The following is a 22,736-nucleotide window of genomic DNA, read 5'->3' as shown; positions in this document are numbered from 1 at the left end:
GAGGGGTTTCAGCAGATAAACGGATCAGCATTCATGATTCTGCGTTTAAGCATATAATCTGATCAACTTCTTGTAATGATTTTCTCTGATAAGCATAAGAATCATGCTACAGATTGTATGAACATCTCTACTGCATAAAACCCATGATCTTTCTCTCACTTTAAGCCACTGATTATTTACAAATCATGATCAGATCCCCAAGCTATTCTCGAGTTTCAGAAGGAATCTTCCTTCCAGATAATCTCTTCTTATGACCAGCTTCTTGTAATCTCTCTTTCACAGAGTAATCAAGTTCAATGACTGCTTCAAACAGAAGTTTATATTATTACACACATAAAGAACTATCACTGACATCAAACACTAAACAGTTTCTGTTAAAAATTTGAAATCTCAAACGTGTGATCTGTTTCTAAAGCCAAACGCGTTAATAGGAAAAATCATTTTCATCCAAATAAGACATGTATTAATTCGTGATAGAATTCATATTCAAAATACAACATTGCATCAAGTTATATTCGCAAACAAATTTACGGAACAGGACGAACTCCTTTCGCATCACGGCATCATTCGACTTTAGCAGAGAAGTGGTTACCGCCAGTTGCAAGCTTGTAGAGATAGAAAGCAGTCATCAGTGCACTGCAAGAAGAACAATCATATGTTATACATAATGCTGCAATAGAAAGTGCACTTCAGTAGCTGGGATCAAGAATCCTGCCACAGGAAGAAGAAAAGAAACAGATACTACTAAGACATACCTGAGGCCAGTTACTACTCCGGCTGGCATTATCTTGGAGGTCTGAATGTATCTCTGTCCCATAACCGATGTTAAGACAACCGCCACAACTGTTACGTACAAATATATTAGTAACAGAAACAGGATTAACACTACAGAAAGGCTTATAAACAGTTAGCACTTGTCATGCTCCTTCCTAATGCAAAAATAAAGATAGTCAGAGATACTTAAATTGACTAAAAATTCTTTCCAACAGTCAGAATTTGATATGGGAGAATTCTGAAAGTACCTTGAAGCAATTAGTAGCAAGTTCATATAGCATATTTGTTGAATCATTGGAGCAAGTAGAAAAAACAATAAAGGAAAATATCTAAAAGAGATGATCACTCCAAAGAAGCCTTGGACTTTTAAACATCACAAATCACAAAAAGAAAGTTTAGTGGTTATTATATGTATTATCTCAGTGCACTTGTAATATTAAATAGCCAAACCATGTAAACTTCAGTTCATAACATGAAGAGAATTTCGTAATACAAATGACAAAGAATAATATGCTTCAAAACTAGACAGAATTTTTATCCTCAAAGCTTTGATTGCATTTCCAAGATCACATAGAAACCTCCAGTTAAACTTTAGTTAGATAATTTTGTTTTTAAAAAGCACCCAGATATCTAACTACTAAAGAAATCCTTGACTGTAAGTGAACACAACAATCTTCAAACTCTTGGTTCCACACCCATGCTCAGCCAACTCTATGGCTGACAACATTGCAAGAGATGGGGTTACTCTTTCGGGCTTAGTCATACGTTTATGATTCTTTTTGTTAGGCATGGTGTCTCTGTAATTTTCCTTTTCTGATTGTAAATGCCTGTACCTTGGTAGTGGGGGAATCCTCCTTTTGTTTTAATGAATCTCTTCCAATCTTATTCAAAAAATAAAATTAAAATTTTCTGTTACAAACCAATGAAGAAATTTTAAGACAGATCTTCAAACTCCTGAATCAGTTATCATGACAACCAACAATCTCAGTTTGTTGTTTCCAAACCAAATTGAACTATACCAGAAAACAAAGAAAGAAAATGAAATGACACTATTAAGGAAGATGCATCAAGTTCTCCTCTACTGATTGCATTTCTCAGCAGGTTATTACTTAGTTTTGCACTCTCAAAGAAAATGAGTTTTCGGATGGTACGATTGGTAGTAGCCCTACTCAACTTCTTGGACTCCTCCTAATCTTGGGAATTCTCAAAGTTGAATTTCAATAGTAGTTCATTAGGTAATCCAGGTCTAGTTGGTTGGATTGCATGTTTCATTGGTGTGATGGTTCATTCACCCCTTCCTATCCTGGTATGTTGGGAACGACAGTATTCAGTTATAAGTGAGCAAAGCAAGCCAGAAAGAGCTCATGCTATAGCTAATACATTGCTTCTTTGATCAATTTTACATTTTTTGGCATGCACACCAATAATCACAACAGGGGACAAATTGTTCCCTACAATCACATAATTTCTTTAAAGAATCAAATGTCAGAAAATATAAACAAATATAGAAGATGGAAACACATGAAAGCAACTATGGATTGAAAATGAAAGAAACCCTGTATTGGATATACAGACAAGCAATTGAGCTATACTGACATAGGTTAATAAAATTATGTAGACAAAGAGCAACAAAGAGCAAACAGTTTGAGACCAGCTTATCAAATAACTACTGGATATGAGATTCGAACAAATACAACATGACGAATTCTCTTCAAGACATTGCTTAAGCTGCTATTCAAAAGAGAAAAGACCAGGTTTTCTATAAGACTAAGAGATACTAAGTTCCAAGAACACAGTGCTAAGATGCTAAAATCACAGGAGCTGGTTCTGCAGATTATGAGTTCGAGAAAATATGAACGCCAGAACAAATGAACAAGTAAGTCCTCGTAAAGGAAAAAAAACGACCAGATGAATGAGATGCAAGCAGACCTACTCTTCCTCTCAAGCTAATTTAAGGATTAACGGAACCCAGATCTGAGACTCGCAAATTTTACAGTAATCAGACTCATTAATCACAAGACTCGACCCACAAGCAGTTTGAAGCACTTGAAGAAGCTTAAAACCAAATAAAAAAAGTAGTTCCAGATGATGAATACCTGTTTCCAGTATCATTCCAAAGTATGAATTCTTGCGCTTTCCGGAAGCTTTAAGCGTAAGAATACCAGCAATGAGGAGCAGAATCCCCGACCCAGCTCCTCCGGCCAAGGAAGCCGTGCTTCCTCTCTTCAGATAACCCATAACCCCTCCAGCTAGAACTATCAACCCGTAAGGAATTGTGAGGCAAAAATCGTGCATTTTTACGATTCAGAAGTCTTCACCAATTCGATCTGGTTTCTGGGGTTTATAGATCGGCAAAGAAGATCGTAGGAGGGGTTTATAATTGGATTCAGTAACTGGAACTTTACCTGCAATGAGAAGCTTTTCTAAGTCTAAATTCAGGAGTTGGTGAAGCTGTTTTGGTCAACGTTCAACTTTCAAAAGAGCTCAGAAAATACGAATTTTTCCATCAAAGTGTGCCGCGGGTCTCCCTTCCGAACTGAAACTTGGGTTCCCCAGTAAAAGTTGCCCCTGATTTTCTTCAAAATATCAAAAAATACTCTCAGATAGTCAGATAAGACCTTCAATGTAGGGGATTAACTGCGTCTGAAGTGAACAAGGCAAAAAAAATTATCTACAGAGAGAAGTCCAACTTGCCTGTGATTCGTCAAGATGGCTAACTAATCATCTTGTGACCTTCCGACGCGTAATTATTTTTTAATGATTCGTACTGAAAAGATTGAATAGTCAACCAGATCCCCATTTCTAGTTTATTAATTAATTTCGTATTTTGAATAACAAAATTTTCAAAAGTGTCTTTAAGAAAACGCGTTGATCGTCATGCTTATAGCACATTTTGGTAAGAAAAGGCAAGGAAAAGGGCATGAAGCCAAGCTAAGACAAACAGACTTGAACGCGGAAGCTCCTCAAAAACGGTCGTTTGGCCGTCTAGATTTCTCTTTTTTCCCCCCTCGCCGTGAGCCTTCTCGGTTCACGTTCGTTCTTCAGGGAAGACGAAAGCCAGAGATGGTTTATGCCGTACCGTGCTGTTGAAACGAAAGCTTATGGGTCCGACCAAGGAGGATGACGACCACTCACAGCGTATTTAGCGTTCAAGACCTCTCTTATTCTGACCACCACACTAGTGAATGCTTACAGACCTAGATCTTTCTCCTCCTACATGGAGGGAACTTCTGATGCAGGCCCAGGACTTGCATTGTTACGATGTGGTTGACTTGAATTATTACGACGAGCTCGAAGAGATCAGTGCGGAGAACGAGACATCGGGTATGGTTCTTCCAGCGTCGGTCTCTTCCATCTAGAGGTTGGAGACAAAGAAAATCGGTGCAAATGAATCAAAGGAAGTCTGCGCCGTTTGTTTGAATCAGTTATCAGTGGCGCAGCTGAGGTTGCCCAGATGCCATGCATTCATATTTTTCACAAATTAAGATCTCGTGGCAGGAGAGAAGCCATGATACTTGAGATGCTGATCATGGCTTAGAAATTCATATTTCTTAGAAATTTTCGAGATAACTTACAGAAGCATGATGAAATACAATTTCTACTTCTATTGCTCCTACTGAGTTCAAGTGCTGCTGCCATTAATAGCTTGAAGATTGGTAGGAGGGTACCCTACCCCCTCAACTTCTCCTCCCCCTATTTTGTCTCTCCAGCCCCATCACACTTCTATAGAGAAAGAGAGAGAGACAATGGGTAGGAAGGTCGGGGAGACCTTCCTTCAACTATATTAGAAAATTAATATTGTATTTATTAATACATATTTATTTTTAAAATATTTAATAAAAAAATATCTTTTTATATAAATGAAAATAATTTTTGGTAACATAATTTTCTATAATATATTTTAAATTTAAAAAAATACAATTTACATAAAATAAATCACAAAAAATATTATTAATTTTTTAGATTTATTTTTCTTATTAGTATTATTTCATTAGTATCATACGCATGACAAGGGATCCCCCGCCCTTGTTGACAATTTCAGCTTTCAAAGCCTAACCTGGTTGGGACTCCAATACGGCAAGTCCCAAATACGGCAACTCTGCAAAAGGTTTTGTTTCTTAAACTAGGCTGCGAAAGGAGTGATATAAGCAAGTTAAGATTCAAGATACTCCAGTTCAGAGGGTCCCCTCTTCTTCTTCTTCTTCTTCTTCTTCTTCTTCTTCTTCGTCTTCTTCGTTCCTTTGAGGCATGAATCTTCTCGGTTCGCGTTCGGTGTCTCCTACCGATGGAACTCAAAGGCGTTTCATGTCATGCCATACTGTAGATATCAAAGCTTACGGGTCGGATCAAGGAGGACTACGACACACAGCGTATTTTGAGTTCGGCAAGTACGAAAGCTGGGAACATCGAGCTATTTCTGATCTGGGATTCCCCATTATCACAACACGAGAGAATGTTAACACCCCCGTGTACTTCACTTCCGACATGGAGTTTCTGTCGCAGCCCAAGGACTTGCAGTCCTGGCTCGACAGCATCTTCTGCAACTCCGATTTGTTTGAGGAGACTCAAGACCTGATTCGGCGGGAGTTGTCCAGTTTCGGCCCCGAGATGGCTAAGGAGGCCCTCGGCAAGGGTTTTGCACGACTGGATTTGGTTGTGGAGGCTCAAGAAGTGGTTGATCTGAATTATTACGAGGAGCCCGAAGAGAGCGAGGAGGAGGAGGAGGAGGAAGAGGAACCGGGTATGGTTCCTGCGGCGAGCTCTTCCATCGAGAGCTTGAAGATGAAGCAAATCGATGCAGAAGATTCTAAGGAAGTCTGTATCGTTTGTTTGAATCAGTTTTCGGTTGCCGCAGCTGTTGCCCAGATGCCATGCGCTCACATCTTTCACAAAGACTGTATCGTCTCGTGGCTGGAGAAAAGCCATGTCTGTCCCTTGTGTAGATTTAAGATGCCGACTTAGATTCACTGGTTTGAAACTGGTATTCCTTGGAAACAATCATTCTTTTTCAGAATTTTTTCATGATAAATCCTGTGAATCTCAGACAATGTTATAAATACAAGTATAACGAATTACAGTTTCTATTCTTAATGATCTTGCAATCCTAAAGAGTAACGACTGATCTGATCAGATCAGTTCAGGCTGATTAGTGATTAATTTGATTCATTGATTCGACTGGCTAGAATAATCAACTCGATCCAAGCCTAACCACCTGCCACCATTAATAGTTCATTAAACTCATGAATAAAACAATAATTAGTTTGAGTCGATTAAATCCCGTAAAGCATCACTGTAAGTGGAGAAAAAAAATATAATTAAGCTATTTCCTTCACAATCTGAAATTCCACCTCTCACTCCCGAATTACCTTCTATTCTTATTATTTCATCCTCCTCCTTTCTTCTTACTTCTTCTTCTCTCTATCATTGATTTTAGAAATACAACTTATTATTTAATTTAATTTTTCTTAATTAATTAAATAACATGAATGTTTTTAAGAGTAGTAACTTTAATCTTTGATAATTTATTTAATTTATGAGTATGTATTATTATGTTGAGTAAATAGATTTATTATATATTACTTGATGATTATTATATAAAATAAAACATATTATTTTATCATTATTTACCATATTAAATTAATTAAAAACAATAATATATTTATAATTAATTTAATTATTCTATTTTAATATATTATTTTATTAAATTAATAAAGTTGACATACTCATATATATGTTATCAAATTAAAAAATTATTTATGAAAAGTGATCACTTTGGAATTCATATTCTCTCTCTTTTCTTGGGTTATCTCTTTTGTACAAAGATTTCCCAAGCTATGTTTTCTATTGTGGTATTCAGAACCTGGTTCCTTGTATTCCTATTTTGTTCAAGATTGGCCAAGACTGTGCTCTGGAAGGGGAAGAATATTCAGGGTTCTGACACACTAACATCTCAGAATTCAATAGACTAACTACATTAAAACGCTCAACATGGGTCAGTGACAGGATTGAGCTCACCATGTTATAATAGGACCGAACCTATTTCTCAGTGCCATAACAAGCCTACGTGTTTGAGAAACAATTACCATGGACGCATCCACTGAGAGCTTTCCTAGGAAGATCTTAGGAGCATTACAACTTGAGTAACAAGAACAGATGGTGGACATTACCGATTTATCAAGTCCTGTGGTATCCCCATGCAGTGACAATGTTTGGATTTGGTCTTCATGCCAGGATATAGGCGCCCATGGTATGTATTGTCCTGTTTCAAAATCGCAGATCTTATGAGCTTAGTTCAATCCTATTTCCCGATGACTTTGCCTCTGATACTTGACCAAGAATGCTAATGTCCTCGTCTAGATGAAAATGCAGGGGAGCTAAGCAATGCGAGATGCTCAAGTGATGTTTTGTTGGGCATTTCATTCCTTCAGAGAATACTAACACATAAGTAAAGAAGAAGTCAAAACGGGTTACTATATGCTGTTGTGCGGACTAAAGCATCCTGACAGAGCCTTAGGGATGCATTATCTTATACATATCAAAGCTTCTTTATATATAATATGTATAGGGCAACATTCTAGCATGTTATACACTAACAGACAAAATAGCATGTTGAAAACTTCACGCGCATTGGGACTTCAAACCTATGAGCTTATGGAGACATGAGGATTTTCCTGAGTATGGATCTCTGGATGCATTGTGAACTAGCTAAGGAGGTTATCCAAAACGTATCTGATTGAATAGGTTCATCATCATCATTCCTGTGCCAGCTCCAATATGCATGAGTGAAGTTTACAATCTTAAATTCGCCATGGCCAAAACTTGCTTCACGGAAGACTGACCAATCTGGCTTGGGGTTTTTAAATCTGCCAATAAATTCATCGATACATCAGATAGAAAAACAGAAGAGTATCTACTCTGACGTGAACACGAAGCACTCAAATTCTCAAGTATTGCAGTTTATCTAAATGGAAAAGATGAAGTGAGAGAGACACTCACCTTTGAGCCAAGCCTTCTCTGTTGCCTCCATCTCCAATAGTTATGTGAACAGGTCCACAGGGATCTCTTTTTCCATCGTAGACACGCATCTAATCATCAAAAAGAGGCCAAATCTTATTAGATACCAGGTAGATGAAATGTCACTGGGAAAGAATGCTTGGTTGACGGATTACCGATCGTTCATAAGCATGCACGTGGCCTGCAAATACAATGTCCACCCCTGCAGCATAAAGCAAGGGCTCCATGGCTGCCATCATGTCATCCCCTTCACCTTGATGAGCATTGTTGCTGTTATACCATGGCACATGAAATAGTGCAAGAAGCCATGGTGTTTTCTTCCGGTCTACCTTTGAAAGATCATCCTGTTCAGACATCATAACAGAGAAAATCTGCATCATCTAAAATTGATCATAGAATTGAAATAAATGATTAAGTATTTTGCCTACTTTCATGCTAGTGATTTGTAGGCAAGGGAGTCACAGATTTAAGCAAAACCGACCATGAAGGTGACACATACAAAAACAAAAACAAATTGAGGAAAACACTATGCCTGCATAAGTAAACATGCATACGGAGAAGAAAACTTTATAATCCATAACAAATATCTTACCTTCAGCCAAGAATATTGATCTGAATACTTGTCATGATCTGCATAAGAACCAAGCATAATAACATGTACTCCTGCAACCTCAAAAGAATAATAGAGGTTTGAGCCAGACCCGCTCTCCTCGTAAGGCATCTTCCATCTAGCATTGTAGGCTTCAAAACCATCCTTAAACAATGGAATACTTTCTATCTCATGGTTCCCTTCAGTTACCATCCATGGCCTTCTACTGGCAAGAGGCTGCACCAGATTGCCAAATGAATCCCATAGATGCTGACGGTAATCAGCATAAGAGAGATCTCCAGGGAGGAGATGGACATCATAGTTGCACTGCCCAATGTGGTCCAGAGTTGATGTGGTCCAGCCTGTCTGGCCAAGATCTCCTGCTACAGCAAATGTAATTGGGAATGCCGAGGGAGGAGTCTTAAAGTTGAACTCAGGACCTTGGCCTCCACAGCGGTAGAAGTAAATTGTGTCATCTTCCAACGGTCCGATCACAGCATGGTGGATATTCCCAGAACTGTAAAATAAGTAGTTGTAGGAGGTGGTTTCTGCTTGGGATGATGAAGTGTATTTTCCGGGAGATGTTCCATATTCAACAACTACAGGAGAGTACATGTCATCTGTAATCCATGTGATTCGCATTTGCTTATGCCCCGCCAAAGAAATGTGAACCTGTAAACAGGCCATGACAGTAATTGAGGCTATAATCAATATGAAAATAATAATTCAAGAACTTGTTGTCAGAACAGAAGTATGAACGACTGGTGATCTATTATGGGCACCTTTTCTAAAAGTTTAGACTCCAATCATTTCACAAGGCTTCTATCCAAATCTAATACAAACTAAAAGTGAAAAATGGTAATGCAAGATTTACAATTTCAATTCCACAGATTCCTCAGATGTATGCCAGCTAAAGTTGGCAATGGTCATAAAGAAAGAGGAACACGAATTGCCCATGGTTAAAGCCCTTGGAACCCAATTGGAGGAATGAATTAAATACTATGACATGCTGCTTGGTTCAGTTACATGACAAGTTGCAAAAATGAACACCCTTGGTTTGTGCTCCACTGGTCCAAAAGAAACCACAAAATTTGTCCACTCAAAGCATAAAATACCGTTTTAGCAGCAACACCAGTTCAGATCAGGATAGCGCTTAACTCTAAATACTTAGTATATTCCTTTTTCTACTAAAATTAAACCCTTGCTACTTTAACCTTATCACAAAAAACTGGCACCGGCCGATGGCAATACTCATGTTCCTTAACTTGAACGGTACTTTATTTTCTGCATAAGCAGGCTTCTCATGTCCTTATAATCGATGGCCATTTCTCACTGACTAGAAATTATATTGCTTAAATGACAATAATTCTTATCTCCAAGTGCTAACTTACTTCAAATCGAAGACAAGAATTCAGGAAAACAGATGACAAAGAAGCCGCAGAGTAACGCATTAATATAATTCAAAACTTTCTAAACCCTTCTAAGTATATTTTATTGAATAACCGACGTAAAATTAAAATCATCAGACTACAAGAAAGTACATAGACTGAAGATCCAGATCAAGACTATCCAAATTCAGCTTAATTTTGTTTTCAAAAGTATACCTCTTGTCTCCTAACCATTTGAACTAGCATAAAAACCGATACAGAATACAGGGATCTTGATCTTCCACCAACACACATTCACAGCTTTAAAATGTAACCAAAGAAGAGAGAACAAAGGCACTCAAAAAGCAACCTCTTCCAAAGGAACGAATAAAACAGATACAGAAAGAGACAACCTCACTACAGATTCTAACCTGCTGAGGCTGAGAAGGATGCCTGGACGTCCGATGCAAAGAAAGAGTCTTGCGAGGCTGTGGCCGCACATAATCTTCCAAAGCAGCAGCCGATATCAGCCAAATTACCATTAAAGCGACCGTGAGCTCTATCGTCTTCATCGTCTTTCCCTCTGTAACTCCGACTAGACAGGCATGTCCTCTCGGCTTGCTTTATAGGCTTTTGTAAAATTGACGAAAGAGCCCCTTCGGAAGGGCCAAAACTGTTTCCATATCTTTTTCGTGCAACAGTATGATTAGTAACAGAAAAATAGAAGTCCTCGTGAGTACACTGTCGTGTAATGTCCGCACGACAATGGGGAAAAGTCGAATTATGGGTATTTATGTAAATAGAAACCAATTTGATGTCTATTCACGAACTTTTTGTGAATTATAAAAATATTTCTTAAATTTTGGTTTTATGCAAATATATTTAAAAACAGATTATTAATATATTTTAATTCATAAACAAACATAGAAATAAATAATTTCTACTTCTTTTTATTTTAGATTTGACGCTTTAACCCTTCATAATAAAATATAAAATTTATAATTATCAGTTCTATTAACTTTTATATAAATAAAGAAATTACGTGGCATCAAATTTTTCAACAGGTTTTTTTAATATAATAATAATAATATTATTATTATTATTATTATATTATAAATTTACGTGTCACTGTCTCATTTATAAAAAATAAAGAAATCACAACGTCGAAATTAAAATATATAAAAGGAGAGGAAATCCTTCGTTTAGGTTGGTAGCAAATGTGAATCTGACAGTCAGCCATTGTTGTGGTCACGTTGTGATCCCCATCTTTAGGCATGTCGGGTCAAAATTGATGATGACCCTCAAGTTTTTTAATAAATTTGGACAATCACTCTTCGTCTTTTTGCGCCAAATTCAAGGAATGATACCTCGGCGTCAAAATTTCCACGCGCCTCTCGCTTTTGTGGGCAACATTCAGATTCCAGAAAAATTATTATTTTTTAAATAAAATATTTAAATATTTTTTAATTTATATAATATAAAATTATAAATATATTAATAAAACTTGGAATAAATTGGAGGACTGATAAAAAGTAGAGCTCTCCTCTTTTAGCACTGATAAGTGCAATTAGTACCCTCAAGGGAGGGGGTACCCCTCCTTGTAAGTATAACAGAAAAGTAAAATACAAATATATTTCACTTTCCCTTCTTCAATTACATCGGGCTCGGGCTGTTGGGATGGAAGGCTCTATCGAATTATGGTTTTGGAGAAAAAAAATTTCCCTCTCGCTTGCGACCGACCTTCAGTGATTTCAATTGCTCTATATGTGACCTGTCTCCAACGCTCTGACTCCCTTCCTCTTGTTGTCCCCATCACCGACAACCTTCAGCGACTTCTCTCCCCTCTTTGCAACCTCTCCAACTCCTCTCTCGCTCGCAACCTTCGGCAATTTTAGTCGCCCCCTCTCTGACCTCTCCCCAGCGCTCGATTCTTTTTCTCTCAACGTCTCTTGCACCGACAACTTCTCTCCCCTCTCTGCAACCTCCATTATTCGTTCCACTAGCTGAGCAAGGAAGATGATCTACAGTAACTCGTTTTAAATAATAATTATTATTATTTATGTTTTGTTTTATTTTTTTTATAACCTCATTTTTCAGTTTTTTATTTTATATTCATATTTTGGACTTTTTCGTTATGCAATACTTAGTATTTAATTACTTCCCAATTTTATTTTTTAATTATAAAGTTTAATTAAAACTAATAATTTATTTTATTTTCTTTCGTTCCTTTTAAAATGATTTTAACTTTGTTTAATGTTCGAGTCAAGTGGAGTTTCTAAACACTCAACCTAACCTCCAGCCATATTTTTAAGAACTCAACTTTACCCCGAACCCTTAACCTTAAACCCCTACTTCTAATTTGACAAAAAAAGGCTAAAAAAATGAACTAGATCCATCCTATTTTCCCACTCTATTTTCCCACCCTAATTTGAAAAATATTTTGTGTGTTGTATTTTTGTATATACAATTATAAAATTTTATATTAAATAAATAATTGAGTTATATTTGTATTATTTTTATGATATTTGTGTTATACACAATGTAGTAGGATGTTTGTATAATTATTTTATATTTAGATATTATAAAATTATAATTTTAATAATATAAAAATAAGTATTTATTAAATTATTGTATTAAATATATTTTATTTATTAACTAATATTAATTTAATTTTATAAAAATCAGATATATCAATATATTTTATTTAATAAATAATTTATCTACACTTTACACCCTTGTGCACACCTATACAAACAATTACTTTCCATTTACGATACCTTTCCCCGTAAACTTTCGTAGTGCACTAACCCCCGAGGTGTGAAATGAATCTAACGGGCTTCTCGTTACGAATAAACAAAAAAAAGATATCATCACGGACGAATCTAACCCTGTAAAGAAACGAGAAACTCTCCTTTGGATTCTCCGGTTATTTTCTCTCTGCTCACATGTCGGATTATCAAATTCAATTTTAGATATTTTCGTACGATACCCGATAATTCCTATTCGTAATTTAATTTACACTTGTCAATGTTATCCGCCAGCCGGTCGGTGCTGACTGTTTAACTGCCATTTCTCTCATATAAGACAATTGCAGTCAGCCACTTGAGGTCATAAAGACCTAGTATAGGGGTATAAGTGTCAATATATATCACAGCTTTTCTCGTGTGCGAGTCACAGATGGCCGCGTGGAGAATCAGAAGACATTATTGTTTAATGGCATTTTCGTGATTTCCGGTTATTTAAAAAAACCTAGTCGGCAGTGGGGGGATTGGTAATTTCACACACGTCTCGGCCCATTTTGTTTCGCCACAGTATAAATAGACTCGAAAATCTCTTTCATTCGGCTCTGTTGCGTTATCCGGTTCCGGAGCGTCTCGCCTTTTGATCCCTAAATCTAGTGTTGCGCCCTTCTCTCTCTCACCAGATCTGAACCGATCGAACCTGGCTTCCGCCATCTAAGCAGATCTTGAAGATTCTGCGCCGTCTTGGTTAGTCAAATTTGCTATTATTGATAGTCTGAAATTATCTCCATTTTTTGTTTATCTTGGTTGGAGGATTGTAGTCATAATTAGCATTTTTCTCTTAAAATGAGACTGGAATTTCTTTCGTTTGTTTTTCTTAACGCTTGGTTTTTTATTGTTTATCAGTTATTTGCATTTTGACTTTTTTTTGTGTAATTGTTGTAAATTTGGTTTCCTTTAGTCTGGCGTTTTGGTATTATGTTTTTTCTTTGCAGCATTTTCTTTGAAAGTATTCATTTCTTTTTCTGATTCAACTGCTGATTGATGCATTTTTAGTGAGAATACCACGTTTCCTACCCTCTCCATGAATAAAGCAGTGCAGCTGGTTATGATATCTTCTTCAAGAAAAAAAGGAGGAGAAATGCATCACGCAATTTTTCTTGTGGCTTAGTTTTTCAGTTTGATCATGAACTTTAAATCATGTTAATGATTTAATTTTGTTGCGAGGATTGTTGTTGCTTGTGTTGTCGGATTTGTAAAATATTGTTGAAAAAATATTTTGAGAATGGTTTCTTTTCTTTTCTGGATTTTGTTGAACTTCTTTTGCTCGAATTTTAGCTCTTTACTTTGTTTTGGTTTTGCTACCTTGGCTTCTTGAGCATCTGTAGTTAATACTTCTGAAAGTGTTTCTTGTCTTCTTGGATTTGTGAAAATTCAATAAGTTAGGGTTTGGTGTATTACAAATTTAGGTCATTGTCTTTAGGACATCTTTTTTACGAGTACTTCCAAAAATGTGTTTTGTTTCTTTCATTTGTTGAATCATCTTAGTGTTTGCCTTTTAAATCTCGTTGTTTCTCTTTATATTTCATCTCTGTCTCATTACAAGATGCCTTTTTGTATCGTCTACTGAATTTCAGGAAAATGGACAGCCAGCATACATTTTGGCAGCTGGGAGATGAGCTCCGGGGACAGTTAAAAGTCTCAGAGGACCATAAATGGTTGATGGTTGCATCGAAATTGGCTGAGCAGACAAGATCAAAGGGGGAACGGATGAACAACCTTGATCTTTCCAAGGCTGGAGTTGAAGCCAAACATAGGGAGAAACTTGGCTTTCAGGAAGACAACAAATTCGAAAATTTCAATTTTAACCTCTTGAGTTTGGATACCAAGATGTCAGATCCAATTACTAAGAATCTTTCAAGGACTGGACTGTATAACTTGAACCCGGTGTATCAGAAGAGCAACAGTAACAATCTGGGCAATGTGAACCTTCCGCTTGGTAGCAAGTATGGAAACAATATTAGCAATAAGGAAGCCAGCCACAACAATAACAATAACAACAATAATAACAACCACAACAGCAACAGCAACAACTACAGTGCTGTGGATAAGCGCTTCAAGACACTGCCTTCATCTGAAATGCTTCCACGGAATGAGATTCTAGGAGGTTACATTTTCGTTTGTAACAATGACACTATGCAAGAAGATCTTAAGCGGCAGCTTTTTGGTAAACCATACTTCATCTCTAGTTACTACTGTTTCATTGTCTAGAATTTGAAATTTTATGTTTGTTTCTCTATGTAATGTCTAGATGATTAGTTTGAAAACTGATTAAAATATTTATGCTCTGTGGAAGTAATATTTGTTTAATAATTTTCACTTAATTATTTTAGAGTCTTCGCAATTGCCTTTCCTTTAGATTTTAAAAAACAAAGATATTTCTTTGTTTGTCTTCGTATATTTTGCTCCTTGACTTTAAAGGTCATTGAGTTATTGTGTTTAAATGATTTATCATCCAATGGCCTACTTCATCACTTACGGTATTGTAAACTAAAAAAATATCTGTTTATATTTTAGTTTGTGTGGATTCATGTCATGCTGTATAGTGAATTACTTCATAGGATTATTTGTTCTTTGTGTTTTTCCTAAAAGTGTTAATTTTGATCCATATATATACATATAAATGGTGCTAGAATGATATTTCAATTTACCTTTCCCATTGAGATGACCAAATGAAACTTATATCTTACAAAAAATCACAGGAATCATTTTTCTGTTGTATGTTGCAACTGATCTAATAAAAATTTCAGTCATCCAAATATATTTTTGGTTGATCTTTTCATCTCTTCATTGTCCATCTCAATTTCTCTTGCTAATATGAGTGACAAGTGACGATATATGGATTTACTGAGAAATGATTTGACAGTTTCAGTTTTCATTTGTTTATACCAAGATTTTGTACTGATAACTGTTCACCCTCATTCATAAATTTCTAATTGGCTTCATGAAGAGGAAAAATAAGCTAATTTAGCAGTGAAATGCTAACTTCGAGTTTGCTGGCCTGCTAGCTTGGGGAGAACTCTTTGTGAAGCGCTTAGGTTAATGGATATTTATGTTCTTGAAGGAGATAAGAGGCTAGGGTTGAAATCTACATCTTGATTCATTGGTGAACACCTTTTGATAAAAAAACTAGATGTGTTTATTTGCTATGCTGCTGCTTTTTTTTTCCCAGCTGTCTGATATGAATGTTGATGGAATGATCTGTTATAATTTATCAATGACATCTATTTTTGCAGGCTTACCACCAAGATACCGTGATTCTGTTCGAGCCATAACTCCTGGATTACCTCTCTTCCTCTATAACTATACGACTCACCAGTTGCATGGGATATTTGAGGTAACACTCAAGACAAACTTCTATTTTCTCTGCTTCAAGTTTTTAATTCCATTGTTTTTTTTTCAATGTTCCAAAAGCAAACCCATTAAAAGAAATCTCATGGTTTTAGTTGCAGCTCAGCTACTATGTCATTGCAGCTATGATTGTCTTGTCTCATTCATATATATCTTATATGATGTTCCGCAGACCAAAATGCTTTGGCTATTTGTTTTTTTTTTGTCTGATCTAATTCAGTAACACTTGCGTAGGGGAAATCTTTCCTTCTCTCTCTCAAGTTTATTTTTGATAAACTTTTAATGCAGAGATTTAATGAAAAATAAACTTTTCATACAGAGATTTAATTGTTACATAGCCTGGCATGAAGTGCTTAAGGCTATGTTTCCATTTAACGACTGTGGAATTAGCTTACAGTATATAAACTTTTTTTGAAAAAATAATTAAATTAAATGGCTTTCTTGGCCTTTGGTTCAATTGCCACATATGGGGGGTTTCTAGTGCGGTCTTAAGTGGATATCTTAGGTTCAAGCCTCACCATGGTAAGGCGTTCAACATTCAAAACAAAAAACTTATCTAATATATTTAATCTGTGAAACCTAATAACTTTTTCTTATCATAGTTACGTGTCTTGTTTTTTTTTTTTGGCTAATTTTTGGTTTTCATCTTGTACAGGCGGCCAGTTTTGGAGGATCTAACATTGACCCCACTGCTTGGGAGGATAAAAAATGTAAAGGTGAATCAAGATTTCCTGCTCAGGTAAGCTAGGAGGTTATGAGTGCCATTTCGGTTTTTAACTTTGGAAGTCTCATGTATCGATTATTTGAAGGAAAAAAACAAAAAACTCACACACTAACCAAATGCTACAGGTGAGGATCCGTGTGAGGAAACTCTGCAAGGCATTGGAGGAAGATGCTTTCAGGCCAGTTTTGCATCACTATGACGGTCCCAAGTTCCGGCTTGAACTATCTATTCCAGAGGTATACAATGTTTTCAGTATTTACGGTAATTGTTTATTTCTTTTTCAAAAAAAAAAAAACGGTTATTGTCTGCTTGCTGTAACACTTGTGTTGAAGTATGGACCTAAACTTCTTCTGTTTTAATTTTTCATGTAAATTAGGCATCTCTTTGATTAGTGATTGAACCAGTTCTTGAATCAATGTGTTTCTTTTATCTGTATATGGTGGCAGCTTTTTTCAACTCTGTTTTTTCTTATTCTTTTCTCCGAGTGGCCCATTCTTATGCGTACTAAATGTTTTCTGTTTTCCTCGTGGATGTCTGCAGACACTAGCTTTGCTTGACCTCTGCGAGCAAGCGGACATGTGAATGAAAGCGTTGTTAATAGCATTTGTCTACAAGTGGTATCGGGAAGGATAGCCGTATGGTGTATTTGTGTGGCGGTGCAAGTGTTAACTGTGTTTGGTTGGTTCCCTACCTATTATCCGTGAGCGCAAGCTTGGGTTGAGGTGCTGTTCTTAGTGTGGCCCGGGAGGGAAGACTCGTGGGTGTCTTTTGAAGGCTTTGTTAGACACTTGAAAAAAATTGTGCCAAATAATAGTGGATATGTTATACTCGGAAAATGCATGTGTACTAGTATTTTGTATTGTCCTAGACTCGGGACTCGGGAGAGTTTCAAGAGAGTTCAATGTCTCGTGGTGAAGAACACAATCTGTGCATCATGTGCTTCGCTCTCATTGACTTTGCTTTTCTACCGTTTCACTTAGCAAAAAGATTGCTTACAAACTCTCTTCTGAAAACCTTCAAACAACTTGGTTGGACCTATTGTTCAGTCAGGTCTGTGAAATTGCGAGAATGGCTCTTTCTCACGCATTTCAAAGCGCAGACAGAAAAAAAAAAAAAGGAAATCTGCACTAGTTGCAGCGTCTTCAATGGTGACCGCCTATCCCAGTTTCATCGTATCAATTTACGTTTAACAAGCAACCAACTTGTGAGAATAAAAAAATAGAATTAACAGGACACTCGTGACGTGCAGATTCTGATTATAGCCGACAGACTTACAGATAACAAAAGATATTTGCTACTTGTCCATGTAAGGGTATCGGCTAAACCGCCGGGCTTTCGTTCCTTTATTAATGTCCACAATTACTTGCCGCGGAAAATATCGCACTGAACGGACACCAACAGATTCAGATTCCCCACACTGTTCAGATTTTTTAATGTGATCGAATCGACGTCGACCACATTCGTAGTTCATATTTAATGCAATAGCCATATGATAACTGCAGAGGATTCTTGAGTCTGAATTTGCAATCCCCGTCATAAAATAAATAACAAGCTTCTAGAAAACATGAAATGCAGAAGAAAACAGAGGAGAGAGCAGAACACAGTGTACTTCACGCAGCACGGGCAAGCAGAAACTCGCTTGAATCGGGTAAATTTGCTGGGTCAATAAGGCGACTTCTTCTCAGCAATGCTCTCGGGACGGTTACCGTCAACACCCCGTTTTCAAACCCAGCAGAGATTCCGTTGAAATCGACCCTTTCCGGCAGCCGGAATTTCCTCATGAAGTTCTTTGCTGGTGTTTCTGTGCCCAAGTCCACCACCCGCTCCGTCCGGATTATGAGGTAGCGCGAGTCCTCAACTTCCACCCTGATCTCCTCCTTCCTCACGCCTACACGAAAAATAAAATTACTGGATATTCGACGACACCATTCAGAACTGACGAGAGCATATAGAAGAAGAAGAAATTAAACAAAAAGAAAATAAAAATACGAAAGGAATGAAAAAGAATCCGAATAAGATCAAACGAGAAGAACTTGACAAGAGCAACCGGGGATGAAAAAAGTATACCAGGGAGGTCGGCCGAGTATATATGGGATTCGGGGGTCTCCGTCCAATGAACGTAATTCTCCGGTCTTGAGAGGCTTGGAAACAAAACAGGAGCGGTGAGGAAGAACGGCCATGAGGAAGTCTGAATTTGAGAAACATCCATTCCTGAATCGTTAGGATCGCCGAGTGATTCAGTAAATCTTCTCCTCTTTTAAAGGAGGGGGAGCCGGGGAGGGGATACGCATTGAATTGCCAGAAATGAAGTGACTAAAAAAGTCCCAATCCAGTGGCATCAATACCTGGTTAAATCAAATGGCCAAAATCAAAATTCTGACCTCTCAATCGACTGGTACTGGTTGGCCACTAATCTGATTTGGTGAAACCCAACCCCAACTCCGACCAAACCTGCTCGCAAATCATAACAACCTACAACAGGCTGGACATTCCATCTCCGTCTCATCCCGCTCCCAAACTTCGTCTTCGTGGATCCCTCGGGTTCAGATAAATCTTGTCAGATCTCCTTCAACCCTTGCTCAACCCTTGTCTGGACGCCACTCTCAATCAGTACTCCCATAAACAGTTCTAATAAATTTTGTTATTTCGCTTCCTTGTTACCTCTTTATACCGCTGCGATTAAAAAGTTAATCGGTCGTGGGAGGGATGGGAATGAATGAGGTTGCAGGTTGTGCAGGTAGAGTTAGAAGATAGGGACGGAATTAAAAAATCATCCCCAACACAAGGAAGACGGTTGCAGCACCAGCTTGGGTTTACTAAAACCTGCTCTGCTGCCATCTGTATGAGCACCTTTGAGAGTGAGAGGTCTTTTGGGACCATCTGCTAGTTTCTGATTAATGGAGGAATTTACAATATCCTGGTTCTAGCACTATCTAATTACAGACTAAGAATCGTCTCGGTGGCCACAGTCACAAATTCATTATCGTCCCACAAGAGCTGATCAATGTGCACGAACAAGAGTCATCAATTGCGTGAGACTCTGGTTTGACTGAGTACCGGTAGCTTGATATCTACTGGTTGATTAGGTGATCAAAGTGATAGTCACGTTTACTGTTCACCATTCTTAGAAGAATCTCCCATCACTTCACCTAGAAGAAGGCAAACTTCTCCCGAACTTATCCAATTCATCTTTTACATGGATTGCCATGAATATTCGAGCTGCGAGATTCAAAAAAAGTGAATGTGGCATTCACAGGATGTTTGCTGCAAGACATGAATACAATGATCTTTGTGCTGATAGTGTTCAGATGAAGAAAGAGACTTGCAGCTCCAATCATCGAAAGAGTACAGGTTTACATTATACATCAAGCAATACTAGCATAGTCCCCAATGCTCTCTTTTCGCGGAAATATGCCAATGACAGGGAGAGAGCAGGACTAACTCCAGTGGAGATCTTAATTTACTGTTGACAAACAGGTTTGAAGAAAGAATGCAGACATATTACAGAAGAAAAGCTCAGATTATCAAATGTTGATTTCATGGAGTACACTGAGCGAAAGAATACAACTTGAAGTAACACGCAGCTCATCCCATATCACCAGTACTGAAGCACTGTCACTGAATATATCTTCATGACCAGACTCATGTATTCACTCCAAACACAAATCCATTGCTGAAAGAGGGAAGATTAGTTGAAGGAGCCTGCCTTCTCACTGGAGAACGAAACGGGTTGGGAGTCACTGGGAGAGTAATATGTAATCCTGCTGCCCTAAGAACCTGCTTAGCATTTGCGCAAGAAATTTCTGACTGATCAGTGAGGAAGGTAGGCACATTCAGAGATTTTATCAACTCAAGAGCTCCACCCCAACTTCCACCACTCTCCAGTCCACAATTCAGTGCCACTATCACATGGGGAGAAGGCAGATAGGTGGCCTCTTCTTGATAAACCCCGCGAACAAAATTCACCCTTACTCTGCTGCTTATCCCTGATACTGTCCCTGATAAATGACTGGGAACTTCCGGGCCAACCATAATCATCTGAATGTTGCCTGATCCGTTTAAGAGATGCTCAATTTCTGTAAATGCAGGCATCCAGTCTAATTCACATTCAGGGCCAATGTAGTGAAGCACCACTTCTCTCCCCTTTAGTAGTAAATTCTTGGAACCGATACTGAGTGCTGTTAGTATGTAATAAAGAGTCAGAGGGTGGGAGAGTATAGCAGCAACAGGGCTTGATAAAGGTAAGGATCGAAGGTTATAGTACTCGGACCACCCAGAGAGAAGGATTGGGTTTGAGCTCCCACCATAGCTAGGGATGGGAGAGTCAGGTGGATACTCACCATCTCCCAATCCACCCCAAGCATCCAAAACTCCCCCTTTGAAAGGAAGCATGCCAAAGGGGGAGTAAGCATAACAGTTACATTTCCTCCTCCACATGCCTAGCTGGTGAAGACCAACTGATTCAAGCCATTTACATGGGTGCTCAAAGAAACAAGGGAAAACAAAGACTTTCATGGCTAATTCTTCCTCTCTGTCCATCATGGCCTTATACAGCCCGCAGACACTCTTATGACTCTCCTTCCAGTGCTGCTTCTGACATACTGACCCACAGTAGATCACAGCTTGGCACCTCTCGCAGCATAGAGGTTGATCCCCATGAATTTCCTTCTCACACACCACACATTGTCTTGTAACAACCCAATTCACCTTAAAATCTGCAACCCCACTTCCCTCCTCTTTAGCCTGCTCAGTGGCTTTCTTGGTTGGAGTTGAAGCGGTTTTCTCTTCATATGCTTGACCAGGTGGATGTGAAACCGTGATAGCAACCACATCCCAACCCCCCTTAGCTACCTCCGGCGGCCACTGCACATCTACAGTCTCAATAAACGGCTCGAAACTCACAAACCGTGCCCATTTAGGGCCCCCATCCTTGTCCTCCTGAAGAAATGGGTGCACCAGTATCATCGCTTTCATGAATGCGTAAACGAATTTGAGCTCCTCCATTGTGGGATTTCGGAAACGGAGCCCACCTGTGGAAGTGCAACGCGCGACATCAATACTCGGATATCTATCAGTCCCAGATGACTCCAGCGAAAGGGATCGGATCATCTGCCGGTTCGAGGAACAGATTAAGGACTCGGGCTCGTAGGTAACACGGAGGACTTCCACATTGGGGACACGGAGAGTAACGCGAGACCCCGGCGGCATCACACGCTCGGCATCTTGCTGGGACCTAAACATGATAAATCCCAGGTCACCGCCGTCGCCGCCTATGAACTGGGCACATAGGAAAGGTTGTTTTTTATGGACCCAATCGGAGTCCTTGCCGACGCGGACTCCGAAGAGGTGCACGGGCCGCAGACGCTTCCATGGATCAGTGCGGAACAGAGCAGCGGCAGCACGGAAGAGGGACTTGATGAAGGCAGGCGAAATCGAATCTACTTTCCGAAGACAAGTGCCTGAACCAGGTCCAAGACCAGGGCCTGACCCAAATTGCTCGTGAAACCGATCAAAGAGGACCTTCAAGTGGACATCCATGGCGGAGGAATGGTTTGTAGCAGCTTTTCTGAAGCTACAATGACCAAAGAAGCAATCCCGCCGATCTGAAACGCCCACAGAAAAATCTGAAACGACCCTGTTAAGATTGCACTCCTTCTGTTCAGACTCCTGCTGAGATCGAAACTCCGAAGGATCAAATTTCAAAAGAAGTAGATCTGAGTATGTGAATAGAATTATCGACGAATTTACAGATTAAAGAAAAAAAGAGAGACGAACAAAATGCTTTCTTTCTCTTCTTCAGTAAGTAAAAAATGCCACCAAACACAGTCGAAGTTAATTTGTTAGTCATTTTATGATATAAAGTAAAGTTGACAACACTTAAGAATCCATTGTCGTCTAGTCCGGTTAGGATACCTGGCTTTCACCCAGGCGACCCGGGTTCAAATCCCGGCAATGGAATTCATCATTTTATTATATACAAGACTCGACTTTTATAGCACACATATTCTTTTTATCTTTTTGGCTTTAGAGGCTATTGTGCTTGAAACGGTAGGGTTGAGGGTTTAATATAAAAATCAAAAGCTAAAAGACTCGTTCAAATGACCAATGAAAGTTTT

The 22,736-nt window shown here is 38.4% G+C and overlaps 6 protein-coding genes and 1 non-coding gene across 10 annotated transcripts; 3 read left to right on the top strand and 4 right to left on the bottom strand.

The window, feature by feature from the left end:
- Nucleotides 1-424: 424 nt before the first annotated feature.
- Nucleotides 425-3,341, bottom strand: LOC137965673 (protein FATTY ACID EXPORT 6-like). Its single transcript, XM_068811983.1, has 3 exons — nucleotides 2,871-3,341; nucleotides 756-843; nucleotides 425-636 (listed from the first exon to the last, which is right to left on the bottom strand). The coding sequence occupies exons 1-3, from the start codon at nucleotides 3,067-3,069 to the stop codon at nucleotides 564-566; spliced, it is 360 nt and encodes a 119-aa protein (XP_068668084.1). The 5' UTR covers nucleotides 3,070-3,341; the 3' UTR covers nucleotides 425-563.
- Nucleotides 3,342-5,022: 1,681 nt separating this feature from the next.
- Nucleotides 5,023-5,736, top strand: LOC137965400 (uncharacterized). Its single transcript, XM_068811693.1, has one exon. The coding sequence runs from the start codon at nucleotides 5,023-5,025 to the stop codon at nucleotides 5,734-5,736; it is 714 nt and encodes a 237-aa protein (XP_068667794.1).
- Nucleotides 5,737-5,742: 6 nt separating this feature from the next.
- LOC137965672 (purple acid phosphatase 18-like) lies at nucleotides 5,743-10,324 on the bottom strand. Of its 3 annotated transcripts, XR_011116145.1 has the most exons (7): nucleotides 10,176-10,324; nucleotides 8,381-9,049; nucleotides 7,944-8,132; nucleotides 7,771-7,859; nucleotides 7,416-7,637; nucleotides 6,942-7,033; nucleotides 5,743-5,986 (listed from the first exon to the last, which is right to left on the bottom strand). XR_011116145.1 is itself a non-coding variant. In XM_068811982.1 (6 exons), the coding sequence occupies exons 1-5, from the start codon at nucleotides 10,314-10,316 to the stop codon at nucleotides 7,424-7,426; spliced, it is 1,302 nt and encodes a 433-aa protein (XP_068668083.1). In that variant the 5' UTR covers nucleotides 10,317-10,324; the 3' UTR covers nucleotides 6,633-7,033; nucleotides 7,416-7,423. The 3 variants fall into 3 exon arrangements, 2 of the variants coding, with proteins under 2 accessions (XP_068668083.1, XP_068668082.1); XM_068811982.1 differs by lacking the exon at nucleotides 5,743-5,986 and having other exon boundaries at nucleotides 6,633-7,033; XM_068811981.1 differs by lacking the exons at nucleotides 5,743-5,986; nucleotides 6,942-7,033 and having other exon boundaries at nucleotides 7,177-7,637.
- A 2,760-nt stretch (nucleotides 10,325-13,084) lies between these two features.
- LOC137966391 (B2 protein-like) lies at nucleotides 13,085-17,619 on the top strand. Its single transcript, XM_068812975.1, has 6 exons — nucleotides 13,085-13,232; nucleotides 14,123-14,712; nucleotides 15,782-15,882; nucleotides 16,552-16,635; nucleotides 16,746-16,856; nucleotides 17,161-17,619. The coding sequence occupies exons 2-6, from the start codon at nucleotides 14,127-14,129 to the stop codon at nucleotides 17,200-17,202; spliced, it is 924 nt and encodes a 307-aa protein (XP_068669076.1). The 5' UTR covers nucleotides 13,085-13,232; nucleotides 14,123-14,126; the 3' UTR covers nucleotides 17,203-17,619.
- Nucleotides 17,620-17,950: 331 nt separating this feature from the next.
- Nucleotides 17,951-19,331, bottom strand: LOC137966533 (15.4 kDa class V heat shock protein). 2 transcript variants are annotated; one of them, XM_068813189.1, is made up of 3 exons: nucleotides 19,002-19,331; nucleotides 18,688-18,933; nucleotides 17,951-18,508 (listed from the first exon to the last, which is right to left on the bottom strand). In XM_068813189.1, the coding sequence occupies exons 2-3, from the start codon at nucleotides 18,827-18,829 to the stop codon at nucleotides 18,231-18,233; spliced, it is 420 nt and encodes a 139-aa protein (XP_068669290.1). In that variant the 5' UTR covers nucleotides 18,830-18,933; nucleotides 19,002-19,331; the 3' UTR covers nucleotides 17,951-18,230. The 2 variants fall into 2 exon arrangements, with proteins under 2 accessions (XP_068669290.1, XP_068669289.1); XM_068813188.1 differs by having other exon boundaries at nucleotides 18,688-19,331.
- A 598-nt stretch (nucleotides 19,332-19,929) lies between these two features.
- LOC137965862 (uncharacterized) lies at nucleotides 19,930-22,371 on the bottom strand. Its single transcript, XM_068812233.1, has one exon. It carries the CDS (start codon nucleotides 22,156-22,158, stop codon nucleotides 20,263-20,265), a length of 1,896 nt encoding a protein of 631 aa, XP_068668334.1. The 5' UTR covers nucleotides 22,159-22,371; the 3' UTR covers nucleotides 19,930-20,262.
- Nucleotides 22,372-22,504: 133 nt separating this feature from the next.
- On the top strand, nucleotides 22,505-22,578 carry TRNAE-UUC (transfer RNA glutamic acid (anticodon UUC)). Its single transcript has one exon. It is a non-coding gene; the product is annotated as a tRNA-Glu (tRNA).
- The last annotated feature ends 158 nt before the right edge of the window (nucleotides 22,579-22,736 follow it).

This window comes from Aristolochia californica, unplaced genomic scaffold (genome assembly GCF_029961685.1).
Source record: "Aristolochia californica isolate CCGP_79_NKW_82.1479 unplaced genomic scaffold, dmAriCali1.0.hap1 SCAF_5, whole genome shotgun sequence".
In the NCBI taxonomy this organism is placed as follows: domain Eukaryota; kingdom Viridiplantae; phylum Streptophyta; class Magnoliopsida; order Piperales; family Aristolochiaceae; genus Aristolochia; species Aristolochia californica.
This window is presented reverse-complemented; position numbering and strand designations above follow the sequence as displayed.